This window comes from Peromyscus californicus, unplaced genomic scaffold (assembly GCF_007827085.1).
Source record: "Peromyscus californicus insignis strain IS unplaced genomic scaffold, ASM782708v3 Scaffold_21__1_contigs__length_65335640, whole genome shotgun sequence".
NCBI lineage: Eukaryota > Metazoa > Chordata > Mammalia > Rodentia > Cricetidae > Peromyscus > Peromyscus californicus.
The window spans coordinates 57,403,999-57,423,726 of NW_026294514.1; the positions used below are offsets into that span (position 1 = coordinate 57,403,999).

Below are 19,728 nucleotides of genomic sequence, written 5' to 3' on the forward strand. Positions count from 1 at the left end.
CAGCACTGGGACTTAGTGACATCACCCTCCAGCAAAATCAGTTTAACTACAGGAAGTCCCACAACTGAGTCGATGTCCCCTTCTTGGTTATAGAGTACAAAGTGTAACTGTAGTTGAATCAGTTTTATATTTTTAAAACTTTGATAGGCTTCAAAAGACCTCAGCTGTGCAGTGATCAGCTAGTTGAACACATTTCCTTTTAAGGGGGTCTCGTTGGTGGCTGCATGCCTATAGATGAAGGCCAGACAATCCAGGGTTTAAGCTCCCCTCCATTTACCTTCTCTATGTGACCTTGGGCAAGCTGAGACCAGTGTGGCCTGTGGTGACCTCCTCTGTACCCTTCCACCGTGTCCACAGCAATCTGTTTGCTCTTCCCGCAGCCTGTCCCCCATAGCGGCTCCAGTGGCTATGGGAGTCTGGGCAGTAATGGGTCCCACGAACACCTGATGAGCCAGACATCCTCCAGCGACAGCAATGGTCATGAGGAGTCCCACCGGAAGAGATCCGTACGTCCCTCTCTGTCCTTCCCCCTGAGAATGCAAGCTCAGCCGTGCATGTCCTAAGAGAGAAAGCATGATGGGAAATAGCCAGGCAGCGGCTGAAGCCAGTCCTCAGTTGCCTTCTCCTCTGGCTCGATTCTCCTGAGATTCACTTCATATTTCAAGTTGAAGCAGCTACCCTGTAGTTGAACATGTAAAGGAAAATGACTCCAGTGGGCAGAGCAGGGGAAATCACAGCTTAACTGGAGGGTGGTGAAGAAGCATCAGCATTTCCTCTGCTCTGCGCTACCCTTGGGGGTCGATCATGAGAGCTGGCGCCAGCTCCATCTGGCTCCTTCAGGATTTCCGAATCTGGGTTGGAGTGTAGTGAGTACCCTCTATGGTGATCACGTGTCCAGCATGTGCATGGCCCCTGGTTCTACCCCAGAAACACAAAGGTTCCCTGAGTTATTATTGTCCATACTACTCGACTGATGTTGGTTGTTCCTCACTATGGGGGACGTAGAGAAGAGGGTCTCCTAGAATGAATAACGTGTTCCTTATCGTTTTTCTTCAAGGGAATTTTTAAAAATGGTGGCAAGATTCAGACCAAAAGTCACTTTTCTCATGAGTCTGGAGAACAAAAGGAAACATCTGTTGCAGGTAAAAAAGATGTCCTCTGGCTCCTCCCCCACTCTCAGGAGTTCTTTCTCACTTTTCCTTAATAAATCTACATTTATTCTGCTTTTTAGAAAGAAAACAAAAGAAACCCCACGTTCCTTTGCTTGTGTCTTAGAATGGCAGAGGAAAGGACCTGGGGTGCTGGCTTATTGCTCTGTGTGAGGGCTGGAAGGTCACCTCCTGGGTGTGCTTTACCCCACCCATCCTTGCTCAGCAAAGAAATAAGGGCTGCTCCACTGTGTTTGGCCAACAAGTGCAGATCCGACTGTCCAGGACACCCTTGTTACCCTGTGGACCCCTAGGACATGGAGTGCGTGTTTCCCGTCCCCCAGGACCTGCCTCCTGAGTGCACTGGGAGCTGTGGCCACAGCGGGTGGGGTGCCTTATTTCTTCACTCTGCAGAGTAGCTGTGTGACCACATGCTCCCATTTCATACACCTAGCACCTGCACGCACATCTGTGCACAGTGCCCAGGTGCTTGCAGCTCTCAAAACAAGACCGTGGACAGTAAGGTGCTGGGTGTTGGGGATACCCCAGTGAGTAAGATATAGCTCATTGCTCAAGATCCCTCAGGATGGCAAGCATGTGGTTCCTATGGTGAGCACAAACAGAATCCACAGCCTGGTACCTGGGCAGCAATTGCTGTATACTCACTGTCCCTGAGTCATGTTTGAAAGTTGGCCCTGTGGTTCAGTGGTTTGAGTCTTGCTACCTTTCTTCCCTAGATACTAAAGCAGAAAGATACAAATCCAAGGCAAGCCTGGTTCCATAGTTTAAGGTCAGCCTGCCTGGTGGGTGACTTAGTGAGACCCTATCTCCAAAAACAAAAACAACAAAAGCCAGATGTGATGGCACACACCTTTAATTCCAGTACTTCAAAAGCAGAAGTAGACAGATCTCTGTGAGTTCAAGGCCAGTATGGTCTACATAACAAGTTCCAGGCCAGTCAAGATTGCAGAGTGAAAATCTGTCTCCATATAAACAAGCACATATCTAATGATGGATAGGCCACAGAGCTGTTTATGATAGATTACTTGGGCCGCAAATGAAAGACCCTACGTTCAGTCTCGCCTAACCTGCTCAGGAGGATAAGAAACGGGGTCTGATTGGTCACCAAATTCAAGATATTAAGACCATCCCCTTCTACCTAAGCTCTGAGCCCTGAGAGTGGCCCTGGCATGTACTGTTGAGCCCAGAGAGAAACAAGCTCTGCCTGGGGGACAGATTACTCCAAGCCCCTGCTCGGAAGTCCCACAACTGTCACTGGGGTCCTATATTGCTATGTTATGAATCCTTTACCCTGCCTTTGAGCAGAATAGAAGTCTTTATAAATATGGAGTGGTTTCTTTCAGCAGATAAAAGATATTAAATGCAAAAAAATTTGTTTTGTTTCAGAAATGCAAAGCAGCCCTCCAGCTCAGGTGAAAGCTGTCACTACCGTAGAAAGGGACAGCTCAGGGGCCAGCTTACCCAAGGCCAGCTTCCCAGAGGAGCTAGCCTATAAGAACCAGCCCCCCTGCTCCTACCAGCAGATCAGCTGTCTGGACAGTGTCATCAGGTACACAGGGCACTTCTGACCTTCCCTGCCATTGGCATCATCTCCACCCACACCTTCCCACCCACACGGTGCCTTCCAACCCTCACACAGGTACCTGGAGAGCTGCAGTGAAGCTGCCACCCTGAAGAGAAAGTGCGAGTTCCCAGCCAACATCCCGTCCCGGAAGGCCACAGTCAGCCCTGGGCTGCACTCGGCAGGTATGCTTTCCATTCTGGGCTATCTAACCTCTGACTCCTTAAATCTCCTGTATGGAGTCAGAAGTCATCATAAGCCCTCACGTGTCCCCTTCCCCCTCGTGAGTGAATTTTTCATACATTGTACATATATCAGCAAGTTTTTAGATGACCAAGTAGCTGGAAAGTCAACACCCTTCTTATAGGTGAAGGTGATGTCTAGACGTAGAGCACTAAGCTTTGAGAACAGGGTCCTGGAAAGTCCGTGGGTGGCCGGTGGACAGCTCTGAGCTCCATTCCCCCCTATAGAGGTGGAGCCTCTGCAGTTCTGGGGCAAGCACCTGCCTGGACTGTCTAGAGGCTCCCTGGCCTGTGAACACTAGCATGCCCCATGGCCATTTGAAAGCTCGGGCTACTGTGAATGATGACCAGAGTCAGAAAGGAATCCCACTGGATGTAGTGGCACATGCTTGCAGTCTCAGGACTCGGTAGACCGAGGAGGATGCTGAGTTGGAGGCTAGTCTGGGCGACAAAAGAAGACTTTGTCTCAAAAAATACAAAAAGAAAGAGAAGCAGGGCCGGCAAGATGGCTCAGTCCATCAAGGCGGTTGCTGTGCCAGCCTGAGTTCAGTCCCCAGAACCCGTGTAGAGGGGAAGGGAGAGAAGAACTGACTCTGCAAAGCCGTCTTCTGGCCTCCAGGTGACTGTGGCACATGAGTCCACACACAATAATAATAATAGTAATAATAATAATAATAAATTTTAAAGAATAAATAGGGTGTCCCATTTATTAAATGAAGCACAAGAGAGCGGAAGGTCATGTGTGGAATAGAGTGACCATCCCAGATTACCCCACCTCCTGTTTATTGGAAAAGCCGTTGCCACACAGCAGAGGACCTTGGCTCAGCATGACCACAGGCATCTAGATGCTTCCCTCACGGAGGTCCTGGGCTCTGAGTGTGAGGTTCAAGCTGTGTCACCATTTTCTCTTCACCTTTCTCCTGAGGACAAACCGTATCTTTGGGGTGGGGGTGTAGCCCGCACCGGCCCCATCCGTCCCTTGAACCTCCAGCTCCTTAACTGGACAGTGGCTTTCATCCTGTATGTGTTCGCTTCTGTTTTTTCTGTCATCAAGAGGCAGCCCGGCACTCCAAGGTGACCAGCCACACGGAGGTCAGCGCTCACTTGAGCTCCCTGACGTTGCCAGGCAAGGCGGAGAGTGTGGTGTCCCTCACCAGCCAGTGCAGCTACAGCAGTACCATCGTCCACGTGGGCGACAAGAAACCACAGCCGGAGTTAGGTATGCCAGAGCTCCTTGGGGATTATTAATCAGCAGCAATCTGAGTTTTAAAAAGGAACTTTGGAGGCTGGGGAGATGGTTCCGTGGGTGAGAGCTGCACAAGCGTGAGAACCTGGTTCACATCCCCAGCACCCACATACAACGTGGGCCGTGGTCAAGAGCATGCCTGTAACTCCAGAACAAGAGCTGGCTGGCCACCAGCCTGGCTCCCGGTGCAACGAGCAGCCTTGTCTCTCAATGGAATGAGGTGGAAAGTAATAGAGCAGAACACCTGACGACCTCTTCTGGCTTGCTTGCACAGTCTCTCTCTCTCTCTCTCTCTCTCTCTCTCTCTCTCTCTCTCTCTCTCTCTCTCTATCACACACACACACACACACACACACACACACACACACACACACACACACACATACACACACACACACATACACACCATATGCATATAACACACATACACAGAAAAATTGACTTTAAAAAATTACAATGCTAACTGCCATTTTGAACTTTTATGTTTATTCACACTTACCAGAAGAGGCCCAGTAAAAGATATTTGGGTACTTAAAGTTCAGAGGTGGGATGTGGCCAGCTAGGGCCCAAGTACAAGTCCCTGCTGTGCTCTGGCGCCACCTGGTGGCAGGTGTAGGCCCTAGCGTCTGTCCATAAGGTCCAGGCCCCACTTCCTTAACTAGACTTGGGGCCTTTTCTCTGCCCCCAGCAAAAGGTGAGGCTAGCAGCCATTCCTATGTAGGGCAAAGAGCCAGAACACGTTGTAAGAAGACTGACCGGGGCTCAGTTCTCTTAATAAAATGAACCTTTGAGGCTGGGGAGATGGGTCAGTCGGTCATGTGCCCCCTGAGCGGGCATGAGAACCTGAGTTCCTGGTACCCACATAAAACCCAGGCACAGTGACCTCCACCTGTAATTCTAGCATTGGGGAGGCAGAGACAGGAGGATTCCTGGGGCTCACTGGTTAGTCAGTTTAAGTTGGCAAGTTCCAGGTTACATGAGAGACTGAATCTCAAAAAATAAGGTGGAAAACCATCAAGGAAGGCACCCAAAATGGACCTCTCACCTCCTCCTCTGCACATGTACATATGCACACATATATACTTGTGGTGAGTGCGCGTAGACACACACACACACACACACACACACACACACACACACACGGAGTGAATTACAAGTTTGTTCTTAAAGAAGGAAATAATAAGCCACGTACCTGTGAGATTCAACCCCACGTGCTCAACCAGCCATGCTCCATAGCCCACATAGTCATAATGGCCACCATGCAGGGTCCTGAGCCTTGGAAGATGTAGCACTTTGGCCCTGTCCCCTGTGTACCAAAGCTAAGGGCAGCTTTGGAATGTCTTCAGGCTCAGAGCGGAAGTCCACAGCTCCCAGTTTTCCTGTTGTTCACAGACCTGATGCCTGAACCAGTGGATCATTAGGTCTCTGCTTGCTGCTTTCTGCCTTGGAAAGCTGAAGTAGGCGTGGGGAATGTGGCCCATGACTGCGGGCATCGTGAGTCACCTAGGTGTGAGGGGTCTGTCCCGTCGGTTGCACTGACAAGCGCATGCTGATCAGAGCCTGCTTCTTCTTGCAGAGACAGTAGAAGATGTAGCCAGCGGGCCTGAGTCCCTGGATGGTGCAGCCGGTGGCCTCAGCCAGGAAAAGGGGCCTCTGCAGAAGCTGGGCCTCACCAAGGAAGTTCTGGCTGCGCATACACAGAGAGAGGAGCAGGGCTTCCTGCAGAGGTTCAGGGAGGTGAGCAGGCTCGGCGCACTGCAGGCTCACTGCCAGAACTATCTCCAGGAGAGGTCCCGCGCCCAGGCGAGTGAGCGAGGTGAGTGCCGACCTGACCTGAGCGTGCATTTTTTAAACACTTCCTTCTTTTTAAGACGGGATCATGCCATCCTGTTACAACAGGCCTCCCTAGTGCTATGATTACAGGTGTGGGCCTCCTGGCCTGGCTCAACAGTGTTCTGCATCCAGTGCTGGCTTCATACTGAGCTGTGCCCAGGTCGGAGGTGTCCGTGTGGAGTAGCCACGGCCATTTTGCTGGCGGTGCAGCCTGGGAACACTTTCGAGGATGCAGCCTCATCTGTAAACTGTAAACACTGTAAACAGTTGCAGAGCCCTAGGCTAGCTTCAACAAATAGTGGGTTGGGGCTTTTGTCCATACTCTGGGGTAAAAAGTTAAGTTCAACCTGCAAAGAATAAGCAGGCAGCTCTTAGGAATGGAGGGATGACTGTCCCCTTCCAGCAGACTCACCCTCCTGGCCTGGGGCTGCCCTGTGGACAGCCAACCTCTGCCAAAGCCACTAGCATAGAACTACACTTCAGTTCAGGGCCGGAATCCCTGAGTGGTTATGTTCAGGAATGAAATAAGATCCACTAGTTGCTTGAGTTGAGGGCTTTCTGTTTCAGGAACCTGGTTCTTGAGTCTGGCTACCTGTCCACAAACTCATGATGGGATCAGGCTCAGTCCACAATCCCCCCCCCCCCCCCCCCCCCCCCCCCCCCCCCCCGGCTCCTGTGTGTACCTGGAGTTATCTCCAGTCCCGCCTGGGCCAGCAGCCACTCAGACTCAAATAAACACACAGACGCTTATATTATTTAAACTATTTGGCCTAATGGCTCAGGCTTCTTGCTATTTAGTTCTTATATCTTAAATTAACCCATTTCTATAAATCTATACCTTGCCACGTGGCTCGTGGCTTACCGGTATCTTACATCATGCTTCTCATCGCCGTGGCTGGCAGCGTCTTCCTGCCTCAGCCTTCCACCTCCCAGCATTCTCCTCTCTCCTTATCCTGCCTAGACTATACTTCCTGCCTGGCTACTGGCCAATCAGCGTTTTATTTATCAATCAATCAGAGCAACACATTCACAGCGTCCCAGCACCTGTACCTGACCTCCTGTTTGTACCCCCAGAGACAGGCACTGCACTGGCCAGAGATACCAGGTCTTCTCTTGGCTCTGGACCGCTGGTCCAGGATCACAGCTAGTGAGCCCAGGAGACACACCACCAGCCCCACAGACACAGTGAAGGGAACCGAGGAAGCTATGACCTCTTTGAAGGATCATAGCTTTTCTTCTGTCTTTCTTGCTTTCTTTTGAAGGTAGAGATTGAGCCAGGGTCTGCAGTGAGCATGCTGCTCTGTTTCTGAGCGACAAACCCAGCCAGGCTTGCTTTTCCACGATTCCTCCTCACTCTCTTTCTCTGACACACGGTACTGCCACATACAGGAACCTCAATGGAAATGCAAGAAGGACGCCCACCCCAGTCCTGAGCAGCCCCCATATACATAGTTCCAGTTCCCACATACCCCTCGACCCAGCAGTTTGTACAGTACATGGATCGCCCCACATTCCAGGCAGTCCTGGCACCGTTGGAGCTTAGCGTTTTCACCACTGTCTTCTCTGAGGGAAAAATTTCCAGTAGGAAAAACAACACAAAGAGACCGAATCATAAAACCTTCCCTTGCAGGGAAGTGTGCTTGGACTGGGCTGTTTGTCTCAACATGCAGTAAAGATGTGGGACCCCCTGCCACAGCTCACAGACGCCCCCTGCATACCTTAGGCCTGTTAATCTGCTGAAGTGGGAAGAAAACAGGTTCCTGGGCTGCCCCACAAGGAAGGCACTGGGAATGCGCAAGGTTCTCCTGTCACAGTCGCATCCCTCATCCTCACCACAGAAAGCCTCGGCGGCAGCATCTGTCACTGGTGAGGAGGAATGTGGGCATATGTGACTGTTGGTCAGCTTTTCATCACCGTGACAGTGTCTAGGAGGACCAGTTGAGAGGGAGGAAATGTTGACTTGGCTCACAATCCCAACCGTTTGCGGCCACTCTTGCTTAGCCCTGTTGGTGCAGAGTAGCACTCCGTGGCAGGAGACAGTGACCTCACAGAGGCCAGGAAGTGGGTCCAGTATCTTCGGGCATGCCCAGTAGCCTAGCTTCCTCCCAACTAGACCCCACCTTCTAAAGCTTCCACTTCCCTCCCTTCCTCCCTCCCCCAGGGCCAGCAACTGAGCCTTCGGCATGGACTTTCAGGGGTGCTGTAGACCCAGGCTACAGCTGCCCTCCAGCTCTCTTGTGGCCGGTGCAACATGCAGCATCTCTTTAGGGGACAGTAGTGGTAGTTTAAGTGAAACTGGCCATTTTGCCATTTAGGGTCCCTACACCAATACGTATTTTTTCCTAAGTATCAGGGACTAGCAGAGAATGGCAGGTTTTTGTTTTTCAATTTTGTTTTGGACAAAAAATCTTTTGTTTTTAATTACTAATTTTGGAGAATTCCATAAAATGTGTTTTGTTTATATTCACCCCCACTTTATATTCTCTCCTTGAGTCCAATTTGTACTACCCATGTACTCCTGGGTGTGAGGCCATCTGTGTGAGGGTGGTGGCCTACTGTGGGCCACACCCTTAAAGAAAACATGCTCTCCCTCCCCAAGAGCAATCAGCTGTCCATAGCTCCTCAGTTAGGGAGGCCCATGAACCGCGTCTGCCTCCTTGATAGAATGTTGACTGGTTCAATCTTGTGCAGGCAAGCACAGCTGCTCTAAGTCTGTGAGTAGAATAGTCCTGTCCATATCCAGAAGACCTATTTTGGTCCAGTCCTGCCCAACCTCTGGCTCTTACGGTCTTCCCACCCCTCTGTGATGTTGTTCCCTGAGCCTGGGGTCAGGTTTATGCCCCATTTGTGGCTGAGCACTCCCCTGACACACTCAGTAGTGAGTTTCTGTGTTAACTGCCAAGCACTGGACAAAGAAACTTCTGATGAGGTCTGAGAGCTACACTAATCTCTGGGTACAGAGGTATGAACTTGGAGGTCAGTTTGCTACTATACGTATTTAGTAAAACATTAATAGTAGGTTTACTCCTGGGACCTACGATCTCACCAACCTGGGTTCTTGGCCAGATTTGCAGTGTCAGGCATGCCTTTCCTCCTGTGGAGGGGACCTTAATCGAATCAGAAAGTGATGTTGGTTGCCCCCATAACATTCACGCCAGCATTACACCCCAGGGCATTTCTTGCCGCACTGATTATTGTAGTTCACAGCTAGGTTAGACTATTGGGAACTTTCCCCGCAACAGCCTACATAGCACCTTCTAGTATTATGAAAACTAGGCAGTGAGGAGGAAGCTTCCTGGTCTGTCTCAACTTGATTTCTCCATGGACAAAGGACCTTAGGTACTTACACAAGAGAGGACATGGGACTTTGAGGAGAGAGAGGGGAATATGGACTTGTAAGTAAAGATGCACCTTCAAGTTGATGGAACTTGGTTTTATGAAAAACCTATCCTTTTACTTCAGTTCCTCTCACTGGCTATGGATTGAGAAAAGCCGAGTGTTGTTTCCAGGGCTGTGGCTTGAGAGGTGCCATCAGGTGTCTGGCATCTACACTCTCTGTGGGTTGACACTCTCCTGCAGCCACTTTTCAATTTTTACCCTGTTGTTGTTCCACATTTCAGCTGCCCCAGGACTAAGAAATACTTCCGGAGTAGAGTCCTCTTGGAAAAAGACTGGAAAGAACAGAAAACTGAAGTCCAAGCGTGTCAAGACTCAGGATTCTTCTGAGAGCACAGGGTCTGGAGGACCCGTGTCCCACCGTCCTCCCCTCGTGGGCCTGAACGCCACAGCCTGGTCACCCTCTGACACATCCCAGTCCAGCTGCCCCTCTGCACCCTTCCCCACCTCAGTGCCAGCTTACCCTCTGCCTGTGTTCCAGGCACCTGGAATAGTGTCCACACCAGGGACTTTGGTGGCACCACCCGCAGCTGCCCACTCCGGCTTCACCATGCCGGTTGTGCCCGTGGGCACCCACCCTGACTTCGCAGTGCAGCCCCTGCCATTTGCTGCCCCCTTGGCTCCAGTCATGGCCTTCATGCTACCCAGCTACCCCTTCCCACCGGCAACCCCAAACCTGCCTCAGGCCTTCTTCCCCAGCCAGCCTCACTTTCCAGCCCAACCCACACTTGCCTCTGAAATAGCTCCTGCCTCCCAGGCTGAGTTCCCCGGTCGGACCTCGATGCTCAGACAGCCATGCACCTGTCCAGTCACCCCTCCAGCAGGCACAGTGGCCTCAGGCAGGGCCTCCCCACCACTCTTCCAGTCCCGAGGCAGCAGTCCCCTACAGCTTAACCTGCTTCAGCTAGAGGAGGCCCCTGAGAGCAGCATTGGAGCCACAGGGACCTTGGGGACCCCAGGGACAGCCGCTTCTGGTCTGGACTGCACAGCTGGCACTTCTCGGGATCGGCAGCCAAAGACACCTCCAACAGTAAGGATTCTGTGAGGGGCCTCCTTCCTTTCAGGCGGCCGGCTGTACCACATGATGGTCATGCACACCCTCATGTCAGAGGGGTTCTTGACTGAGTGCTTCCTGCCAGCCTCAAGGCCTGGGTTCAGGTTACAGTGTCCTTTCTGATTTTTTGGAACGTGTGATTCGTGGTTATGAGGTCCTACCATGAAACATCATTTGGAGCTCCATAGCGAGCACATGAGGATGACAGATAATGCAGATGAGGGGACCAGGAATAGTGTGGGACTTTGGGGAGCATTTTTGGACCTCACATTTCTAATGAGTCTTAAAACTGTTTTTTTTTGGAGGGGCGGGATTTTTTGTTCTGTTTTGTTTTTTCACTTGAGACAGTCTTACTCTAGCCCTGCCTGTCCTGGAACTTGCTATGTAGACCAGGTTGTCCTCAAACTCAGAGATCTGTCTGCTTCTGCTCTGAGTACTGTGATTAAAGGTGTGCCCTTGTTTGGCTAGGCATCAAAGTTTGATGAAGCCCAGCATGGGGAAAAGGGACAGACTCCAGCCTGCGTGGCCAGGAGCCTGCCTGGTAGAGTGCAGGCCCCTGGAGGCTCACAAAGACGAGGGGGGGTTTCTGCTCTTGGCTCAGAGCCCAGTGTTCCCTGGTGTGGTAAGGGCTCTTTTCCAGTATGGTTTCCAAAAGAGCTAGCCACGCAGTAGCAGAGGCTGAGTCAGCCCCATGCACTGTGTGGTGGGAGCTTTGGGGTGGGGTTGGGGTTGGGGGGTGCTGCCTTTACAAGGTGTCGATGCTGCCGTTCAGAAAGTGGGGCCGTGTAAGTGGGCAGTGGTTCTCCCAGAACCTCTCTGCCCTCTTAGGACACTAGGACCCAAGATGTTTCCTAAGCCAAGCAGCCCCACAGGGGCCCAGAGCCCCCGTCATGGGGTGGCTTGCTACCCAAGAGGCTGAGGAGCATCGTGGCATATTTTCACTGAGTCCAAGCCCTGCTGTCTGCTGTGACTCTCTCAAAGGCACATTATATTGGGTGGTATTCATGGAGTGTCAGCGACCCTCTCCCCACAGTCCCATAACTGCAAAATCTGCTCACCTGATAGGTAAAGAAAGGCTTGTGTCCCATGGCTGGTCTCTGCATAAAAGCCACCCAGCGCCCTCCCCTGGTTCCACCCCACCATATCGTATGTTGTGTGCCATGTTGTCCCCAAGCCCCTATGATCATTGGTGTCTTTTTCCTGTCCCTAAAGTGCAACGAGCCCTCCGACACCCACAACAGTGACGCCATCTCCACATCCAGTGACCTGCTCAACCTCCTGCTGGGTGAGGACCTCTGCTCAGCCACCGGCTCAGCACTGTCTAGGAGCGGGGCCTCGGCCACCTCAGACTCTCTGGGCTCCAGCTCACTGGGCTGTGACGCGTCCCGAAGTGGGGCAGGTATGTTTGTGCTGAGAGCACCGAGCACCGGTGTGTGTTAGCCAGTGTGCGTTTGGGTTGTATCTAGAAGATTCTCACAGAATGTTCTGTCCCTGACCATTCAGCATAGATGCAGCTCCGCCTGCCCTACTTAGCACAGCAGGCCCTAGCCATCAGAAGTCAGGGTTTTATCTGTTAGCTTCCATTTTCTGTGTTAATGAAGACATTATATCCATGCCAGCCTTCGTTGGGCCAGTCGGTGGGTCCCCTGGGCATTGGTTCAACCTCCTGAGTTGGGTACACATGTACAGACACAGGGATCGTCTACACGGTGCCCTCAAGCCTCCAGGGTAAACATGCATATGGCCACCCTCAAAATCCTGACACCTTTTCTGCCCTAAAGTGAACATTCCCTAACCTGCTTACAGGTTTCTTTGCCCAGGGGCAACAGCTGGACATGAACAGCAGCTCCCCTCTTGGGACACTTCTATGAGTCTAAAGATAGATCTGTTTAGTCCACAGACAGTGAGAACTTGGGACAAAGGTCAGGGCTCCAAGACAAGGCCCTGCCTGAGCTCAGCTTTGCCCCAGGCGAGAATCACCTCCAAGGTGCTGGCAGGTATCCTGTGTTCGAATCACTCAGATCATTAAGATTGGAAAGCAAAGGGGAAGGTGAGTTGCTTTCTTGTGTCAAGGTTATAACGAGGTGCATTTCGTGTCTCTGAAGGCAGTAGTGACACAAGTCACACCAGCAAGTACTTTGGAAGCATTGACTCTTCAGAGAATAATCACAAAGCAAAAATGATCGCAGACACCGAGGAAAGTGAGCAGTTCATCAAGTACATCTTGCAGGACCCCATTTGGCTGCTGATGGCCAACACCGATGACAGCATCATGATGACTTACCAGCTGCCCTCCCGGTAACTGTCCGGGCACCTCCTGGGAAGCCTGGAGGGCTGGGTGGGAATTTCCTACACCAAGGTCTTCCAGGCAGGCAGGATGTCCCTTGGAACACTGTCTAGCCTCAGCAGCGGCAGTAGAGAGAAACAGGCTTTGGCCATTGGTGCAGGCTGCTCTTTGAGCTGTGTCACCTCACCCACCTTTGGGTAAATGGGATGTGTCTGTCTAAGTTGGAGAAACCAAGGGTCCAGGTGGGCGGTCAGCCCATGTCTGTGGTAATTCTGGGTCTGTGCAGGTTCTGAGCGCAGGTCAGTCTTCCCTAGTGAGGTCACAGCTTTTGCAGAGCAGCCCCAGACATGGGGCTAGAAGAGAGGAAGGGGAACCCCTGGGGTTCCTACAGGCCGCAGGCCCCCGGCCATTAAAACAGAGGCACTGATGGGGATCCTCAGGCCTCAGGTTGGAGAGAACTGTGGTCCAGGCCAGCGCTGGCCCAGGAAGGAGACAGTGTGGTCCCAGAATCTGGGTGGTTAAGTCTCCTAGGCTGACCACGCAGTGAGAGCCCAGCCCAGGACTCCAGACTGCACCTGAAGGAGCCAGGCTCCCACAGCTAGTTTCAAGAAAAGCTGAAATTGTGACCTTGGTTATCATTAAGAGAAAGACTAGAGAATACTTACTAGAAAGATCAAGTTACCTTAAAACAAAATAATTTCTCTCAACGATAGTCCTCTACCGCTATATTATTGATACTGAAAACATTGCCAGAAAATGAGTGTACTGTCCCTTCAGCCTGTGGCACTCACCTACACCTAACTCTTCATGAAGGGATCTCCAGTCGGTCTTGAAAGAGGACCGGGAGAAGCTGAGGCTGCTGCAGAGGTCCCAGCCCCGGTTCACAGAGGACCAGAGACGAGAGCTGCGAGAGGTCCATCCTTGGGTCCAGACTGGGGGTCTGCCTGCGGCCATTGATGTGACCGTAAGTTTGCAGGGCCTTCCTTCTCACATAGCACTCGAAGGGTGCAGCTGGGGCTAGGCACAGTTGCACACACCTGTCCTCCCAGCACTTGGGAAACTGAGGCAGGAGGATGGAAAGCCAAAGCTGGCTTACCCATAGCAAGAGCTCGTCTCAAGAAACAAACAACAGAGGTTCACTGAAGAGGACCCCAGACTGTCTTCCTGGTTCGTCTGTAAATATCACTCATCTGAATTTGAAATTATTTTAAAAAAAAGAATCGGATGTGATATAGAATGCATCTGTGGCCAGCACTTAGGAGGCTGAGGCAGGACGATTGCAACCCTGAGTCCCTGAGTCTAATCTGCTACACAGGGAGATCCCATCACAAAAAAAAAAAAGAAGAAGAAGAAGAAGGAAGGAGGGAAAGTTTTAGGACCCTTATGTGTGAGTCCCTCCAAAGGTTTGAATGGCTAGCCTGAACTGCTCCCTGCAGGGAATGGCTTCCCTTCCTACCGTTCTGATTTCTGTTGAACAATACAAACATCTCTCTGCCCACCCTGCTCTTCTGCCTCGGCCCCTGGTCCTTAGAATTCCAGAACCGTATGTGCTCCCCAGACCTCTGCTGCCATCTGCTGACTCTCGGGTAGAGTGTCCCCACTGCAGACAGTGGCATGAGGGCAGCCACCTTCATCTCCAGGTCGGGGCTCTCAGTCTACAGATGCTAGCAGCCCCAGTTCCTGGGCACCAGGAATCTTCTCTGGCCTCCAGGTTCCCGATACTCAGCTTGGTGTGAGCTCCTGTGTCGATGGTCTCCCCTCACCACTGACTACAGCTAGGGAACACTAGCTGTACCCCCGCTCTTCCCAGCTCACTGGGTGGAGGCCCATCTTTCCAGACTGCTAACTGTGGGGCCGTCCAACCTGCCTCTCCTACTCCGTCTGGTCATTAGCAGATCACACCATTCAACTTTCAAAGGTAGACAGAAGCCACTTCTCACCACCTCCACCATATCCCCCCCCAAAGGCAGGCTAACCTCACATTGTGCTCCCCCTTGTACTCCAGAGTCATATCATATCATGTCTCTGGAGTGGTTTGAATGTGAATGCCCACCCCCATAAGTCTCATGTATTTGAATGCTTAGCCATTGAGGAGTAGCACCATTTGAGAAGGATTAGGAAGTGTGACCTTGCTGGAGTAGCTGTGGCCATGTTGGAGGAAGTACGTTACTGGGGATGGGCTTTGAGGTTTCAAACCTCAAAGGTTTGACAGGCCAAGTCCCTGTCTCTCTCTTAGCCTTCAGATGTAGGTCTCAGCTCCTTTTCCAGCACCATGTTTGCCCACCATGGCGCTTCCTGCCTTATGCTAATGGACTAACCTCTGGAACTATAAGCAAGCCTCCAATTACATACTTCCTTTAATAAGAATTGCCTGGGTCATGGTGCCTCTTCACAGCAAGAGAGCAGTGACTAAGACAGTCTCCACTTGAATCCTTTCTAGCCATGCCCCATTCTTAGCCAGAATAAATGGCCTCACGGTCACACAGACCCACCACCTCCTACCTCACTTCCCATTTCCCTGCCCTCTCTTGGCTGTTCTGGGCCAGGCAGACAGGCATCTGCCCCGGGACCATCACACTTGCTCTTCCCTGTGTGGGAATCATCTTTGCTCAAAGGAGCCTTTCTTAGTTTTGCTGTCTTCTTGGCTCAGAAACTTGAGAGCAGTTTAGCTGGTTGGTTCTGGCTCAGAATCTCTTGGGAGGGATTTTTGATGTTTGCATACACTGTGGAGACTAAGGGACAACCTTGAGTCTACTTAAAGTGGGTGGGGGCAGGGGGCAGGCTGTCTTCTGTTAGCCTAGAGCTTGACAAAAGAGCTAGTCTAGCTGGCCAGTAAGTCCACCTGTCTCTGCTCCCCAGCACTGGGATTACCAGCTCACACCACTACATCCAGCTTTTTTTCACAGGTTCTAGGGAATGAACTCGGGTCCTGAGGCTTGCCAGGCAAGCACTTCTCCAGCTGAGCTACCTCCCCAGCTCCTTTAAGCCAGATTCTCACACTGTAGCCTAGCTGGCCTGGAACTCAAAGCAGTCCTCCTGCTTCAGCTTCCCAGGTACTGAGATTACGAGCATAAGCCACACGCACAGTTTGTAAAGTTGAAGGCAAGGTTTGGCTGAGGCTCCTGGAATCTGAAGGCAGGAGGATCTGCCTCTTGGGAGGCTCCCTCACAGGCCTGTTGGTGACGACTGCAGCAGGCCCCCATCTCTCACTGTGGGTGCTTAGACGTCTGCAGGAGGACAGGAAGAACCTATTGTGCCCTGAAGGCCCCATCTCAGAAGTCACACATGCCCGGTCTAAGTTCTCGTAAGGAGAGAGAAGTGGGGTTCTTCCTGTTGAGGGAGGAGTGGTCTTGACAAAGACTTGTGGTCATTTGACTACCCATGCTTGTCCTTCACATACACTCGAATACCTCTTCCGCTTGAACACATACTGTGGAACACTTTTGATAGAAGTCACTGGTAAAGGACTCATGACCCAGAGCCAGCTTCCTGGGGCAGGGAGTGCCTCCGTGACCAGCAACCTCCAGGTGCATGGCTCATGTTCTGCCCTGTCTTGCTGAGAGGGGATGAAAGCAAAGATTTCAGCTGCTCTCTTACTGACGAGACCTTTTTTCTTCGCAGGAGTGTGCTTACTGTGAAAGTGAGGGGAAGGACAACATTGGCCTGCCATATGAGGAAGACAGTCCTGCCTTGGGACTCAGTGACGCCTCAGAAGCCAAAGAGGAGGAGAGTGGACAGCTGACAAGTCCCAGGAAAGAGACACAGACGTAACCCTGTCCTCCGGCCAGTGATCTACATTAGATGGTGCTCGGAAGAGACGGGAGGTCTTCTCATTGTTTCTAATGAAATGGACATGTACTCACATTGCTTTTTTGTTTTAAAAAAAAACAAACCACCCTAGTTTTCTGAAGGTGGAACAAAACTGTGAGGAGGTTTAGGAAGAAATACGTTTTTGTATTGAAATATAAATACGGAATTTGGGGGATGGGGTGAGATTTGTCATTGAACTTGTCATTGAACTTGGGGAAGACTGAGATGATCTGTGTATCATGGAATTTGCCTCAAGGCCCTCAGAAGTTCCTTGACCTCAGTGAGACCCCTTTCCAGTGTACCAATGTCCACTGGCCCCTATGGGTTATACTGAGACATCACACCATGCTGTGACCCATAGCAGGGAAGTACATGATGCTCTCAGCCAAGGGCCTGGCTTTCTAGAACTTGCCCACAGTGTGATTGTATCAGATGGAGGGCTGCTTTTTAATCTAGATTATCATGCAGTCCTGCCGAGTGTTTGTTCACCTACCAAGTGGAGAGAACATCTCTGCTGGCATCCTCTCAGTGTGTTCCGTTACATGGTTTGGAGCATGGCGTGGCAGCTTTGGCTTCCGGTCCTGTAGTGGCCAACATTCCAGTCTGACGTGCTTCTGTCTGTAAACAAAGTTGAAATGCCTGCTCTGGACATTAGTGAGCTTAGTGGTTTCTGTGACCAACGCCATCAGACTAGCACCCCCACACTGTACATTTCTGTGACGTCTTGCATCCTTTTTAGACCATCATGGCCGGTTTGTGGAGAGGTATGGTATCGGTCATGTCACCCTAACTCCTTGGTGGCCTCTGCAAACCAGGCTTTGCTGCCGTGGGGACATGATCATATGTGTTCTTTGGTTGGAATCTCCTAGATCCCAGCGGAGAGCAGCCACTGAACACAGGGAAGGCCAGGGAGCGCCAGCCAGCTTCCACGTTCTCCCCGCCGTACTCCTGGCTGGCCCCCTAGCTCCTGTGGCTTCAGGTCTCTGTCACCACATCTGTCTGTGCTGCTGGATCTCAGATCACTGGAACCCTCAGGGGGGAGGGGACCTCTCTGCCCAGTTCTACAAAACCTTATGCTGCACCAGACATCCAAAGATTATTCCGACAGACTTCCTGGTGACCCCTGGTGTGAATGAGAAGTCACCACTGAGGAATTACGTGACTTACAGATGCAGAGTCTGCAACAGAAAAAGCAGCGTTTCTCGAGTCTGAAGCGGCTACTAGAAAGCTGTCTTTACTGCAGTTGCTTTTCATAGTAAAACCATTTGATGCCTGAATAGTAACCCTATTTTTCATAAAGACAAGAACTCTATTTTTTTTTTTAATTAAAGCAACACCACCTTTGACTGCGATAAGGTAGTAGCCATGTTTTAATGGAAATTCTTTGTTACAGACAGCTGCCTCCCTCACCCGTCGGATCGTAAGGTAGATAGATGGTGGTCTAAGCCTACGCTTGTTACTTAAACACAAAACTGCCAAATCTTCTCTCTACTGTCGTGAATGTTTACCATCAGCATTATTTTATGATTATTTAATATATATTCCTTGATTGTTAACTGCTAAGAAGTTGACTTCCTAGGATAATTTTGTGAATCTGTTTACAAGATGCCAAGCATCCAGTCCTGTTTTCTTTAGAATGTGTGCTTACACGGGTGTCGAGACTTTCTCTATTTTAAACTGAGCCTCCTTTTTAATGTAAATAAGCTCTCAGAGTTTGTGCGACGATTCGTGAGCCTTGCCGGACAAGTGGTTTGTTCATGGGCAAACCAAACATACCTTCACCCAGTGCAATATATTTGTGTGACTGCTTGTGTCTTTTTATGACTTTTTTGCCTTTTAGAGAATTGTTAAATAAAGCAAGTATATTTTTATTTTGAATTTTATGCTTTGTTTGTGGCGATGGTGGTGGGGATTCAACCCAGGACCTCATGCAGATTGCGCATATGCTCTACCACAGACCTATACCCTAGCACTGAATCTATTTTTAACATAACATAGACCAATAAACCAAATAGAATGACATTGTCAAAAAATATTTTAAAGAACTTCAAAAGTGGTACATTAGGAAATCTTCAGTCCCCAAAGCTAGCTCATCACTTCATGCACAATGTTCTTGGGTGGGCCAGTTCTTATCTGTGTGTCTCTCACATGCACAGCCTTCCTGACTCATTCAAGCCCTTCACGAATTTCCCATAATGCAGATCTAGCCACGCATTCCCTGATCCCTCTCTCTTGATGTCTTCCCACCTGCACGTGGCTGCTTAGCAGATCCACTGAGCTGACCCTCCACTTAGCATGACCCTTGGCACCCACTCCCCTTTAATCCCACCGTTGGTTGGTTTCTTATGTGCTGGCCTCAGAGCTCAGAGCATGGCTGGGTACCATGCTAGAAAAGACTTAGCTACCCTTTGGATCTGTACATAGGCATCACTGGGGGCACAGGCCTCCTACCCTGGCCTTCCTGACTGACAGCCTTGTAAGAACTGCTCTGAAGAGGCCTGCTTCCCTTTTCCTCTCTCCAAACTAGGGTCCCAGGGACCCAAGCAGAGGGACAACATGACACTGGGCCTCACGATCAGCTTCCGGGAGCTCTGAACATGCCACCTGACTGTAAGTGCTGATGTAGTGGTCTGAAACAAAGATTTCCTGGCAGGTATGACTGTTTGACTGGACTGAGCCTTTGGAGGGCTCTAATTGTGCTTTGCTGTGGAACCCAAAGGGCGCCCCTCTCCTTTCTTTTCACACCAAAAGGAAATTCTCTGAGTCTCCTGGGCAGATTGCCCACAAAGTGCTTGGAGTCTGCAGGCCGGCTGCTGCCTTTGTCCCTCTGGGGATTTATGGCCTGTTATTTCTGCTGCTAACTTGTTGCCCTGTGACCACTATGGCCCTGCCCATCCTCTGCTGGCCTCTGTTCCTGGCTCTAGGGGGATCAAAAGGCCCTAATGTACAAGAAGTCTGCATGCAGGCACACTTTGAAGGCAGGGTATGATCCAGGGGACAAATGGCAGAAAGTGATAGGTCAGCTGAGGGAGGTGGACGGGACACGGAGGGTTTCGTGGGCTCAAGATGGGGTGATCAAGCTTCTGGGACAGAAGGTCTAAGCCACCTGGCCAGTGAACTCACTAAAATA

General features: G+C 50.9%; 1 protein-coding gene across 1 annotated transcript in view; it reads left to right on the plus strand.

The window, feature by feature from the left end:
* The window catches only part of Per2 (period circadian regulator 2), a 44,588-nt gene extending 26,112 nt beyond the window's left edge, over positions 1-18,476 (plus strand). The window contains exons 13-23 of the mRNA XM_052750409.1: positions 381-506; positions 1,058-1,142; positions 2,556-2,718; positions 2,809-2,915; positions 4,027-4,191; positions 5,795-6,034; positions 9,672-10,477; positions 11,714-11,900; positions 12,607-12,799; positions 13,602-13,752; positions 16,410-18,476. Of these exons, the coding sequence (XP_052606369.1) occupies positions 381-506; positions 1,058-1,142; positions 2,556-2,718; positions 2,809-2,915; positions 4,027-4,191; positions 5,795-6,034; positions 9,672-10,477; positions 11,714-11,900; positions 12,607-12,799; positions 13,602-13,752; positions 16,410-16,559 (2,373 nt within the window). The 3' untranslated portion in view covers positions 16,560-18,476. The remainder of the gene's footprint in view (positions 1-380; positions 507-1,057; positions 1,143-2,555; positions 2,719-2,808; positions 2,916-4,026; positions 4,192-5,794; positions 6,035-9,671; positions 10,478-11,713; positions 11,901-12,606; positions 12,800-13,601; positions 13,753-16,409) is intronic.
* The last annotated feature ends 1,252 nt before the right edge of the window (positions 18,477-19,728 follow it).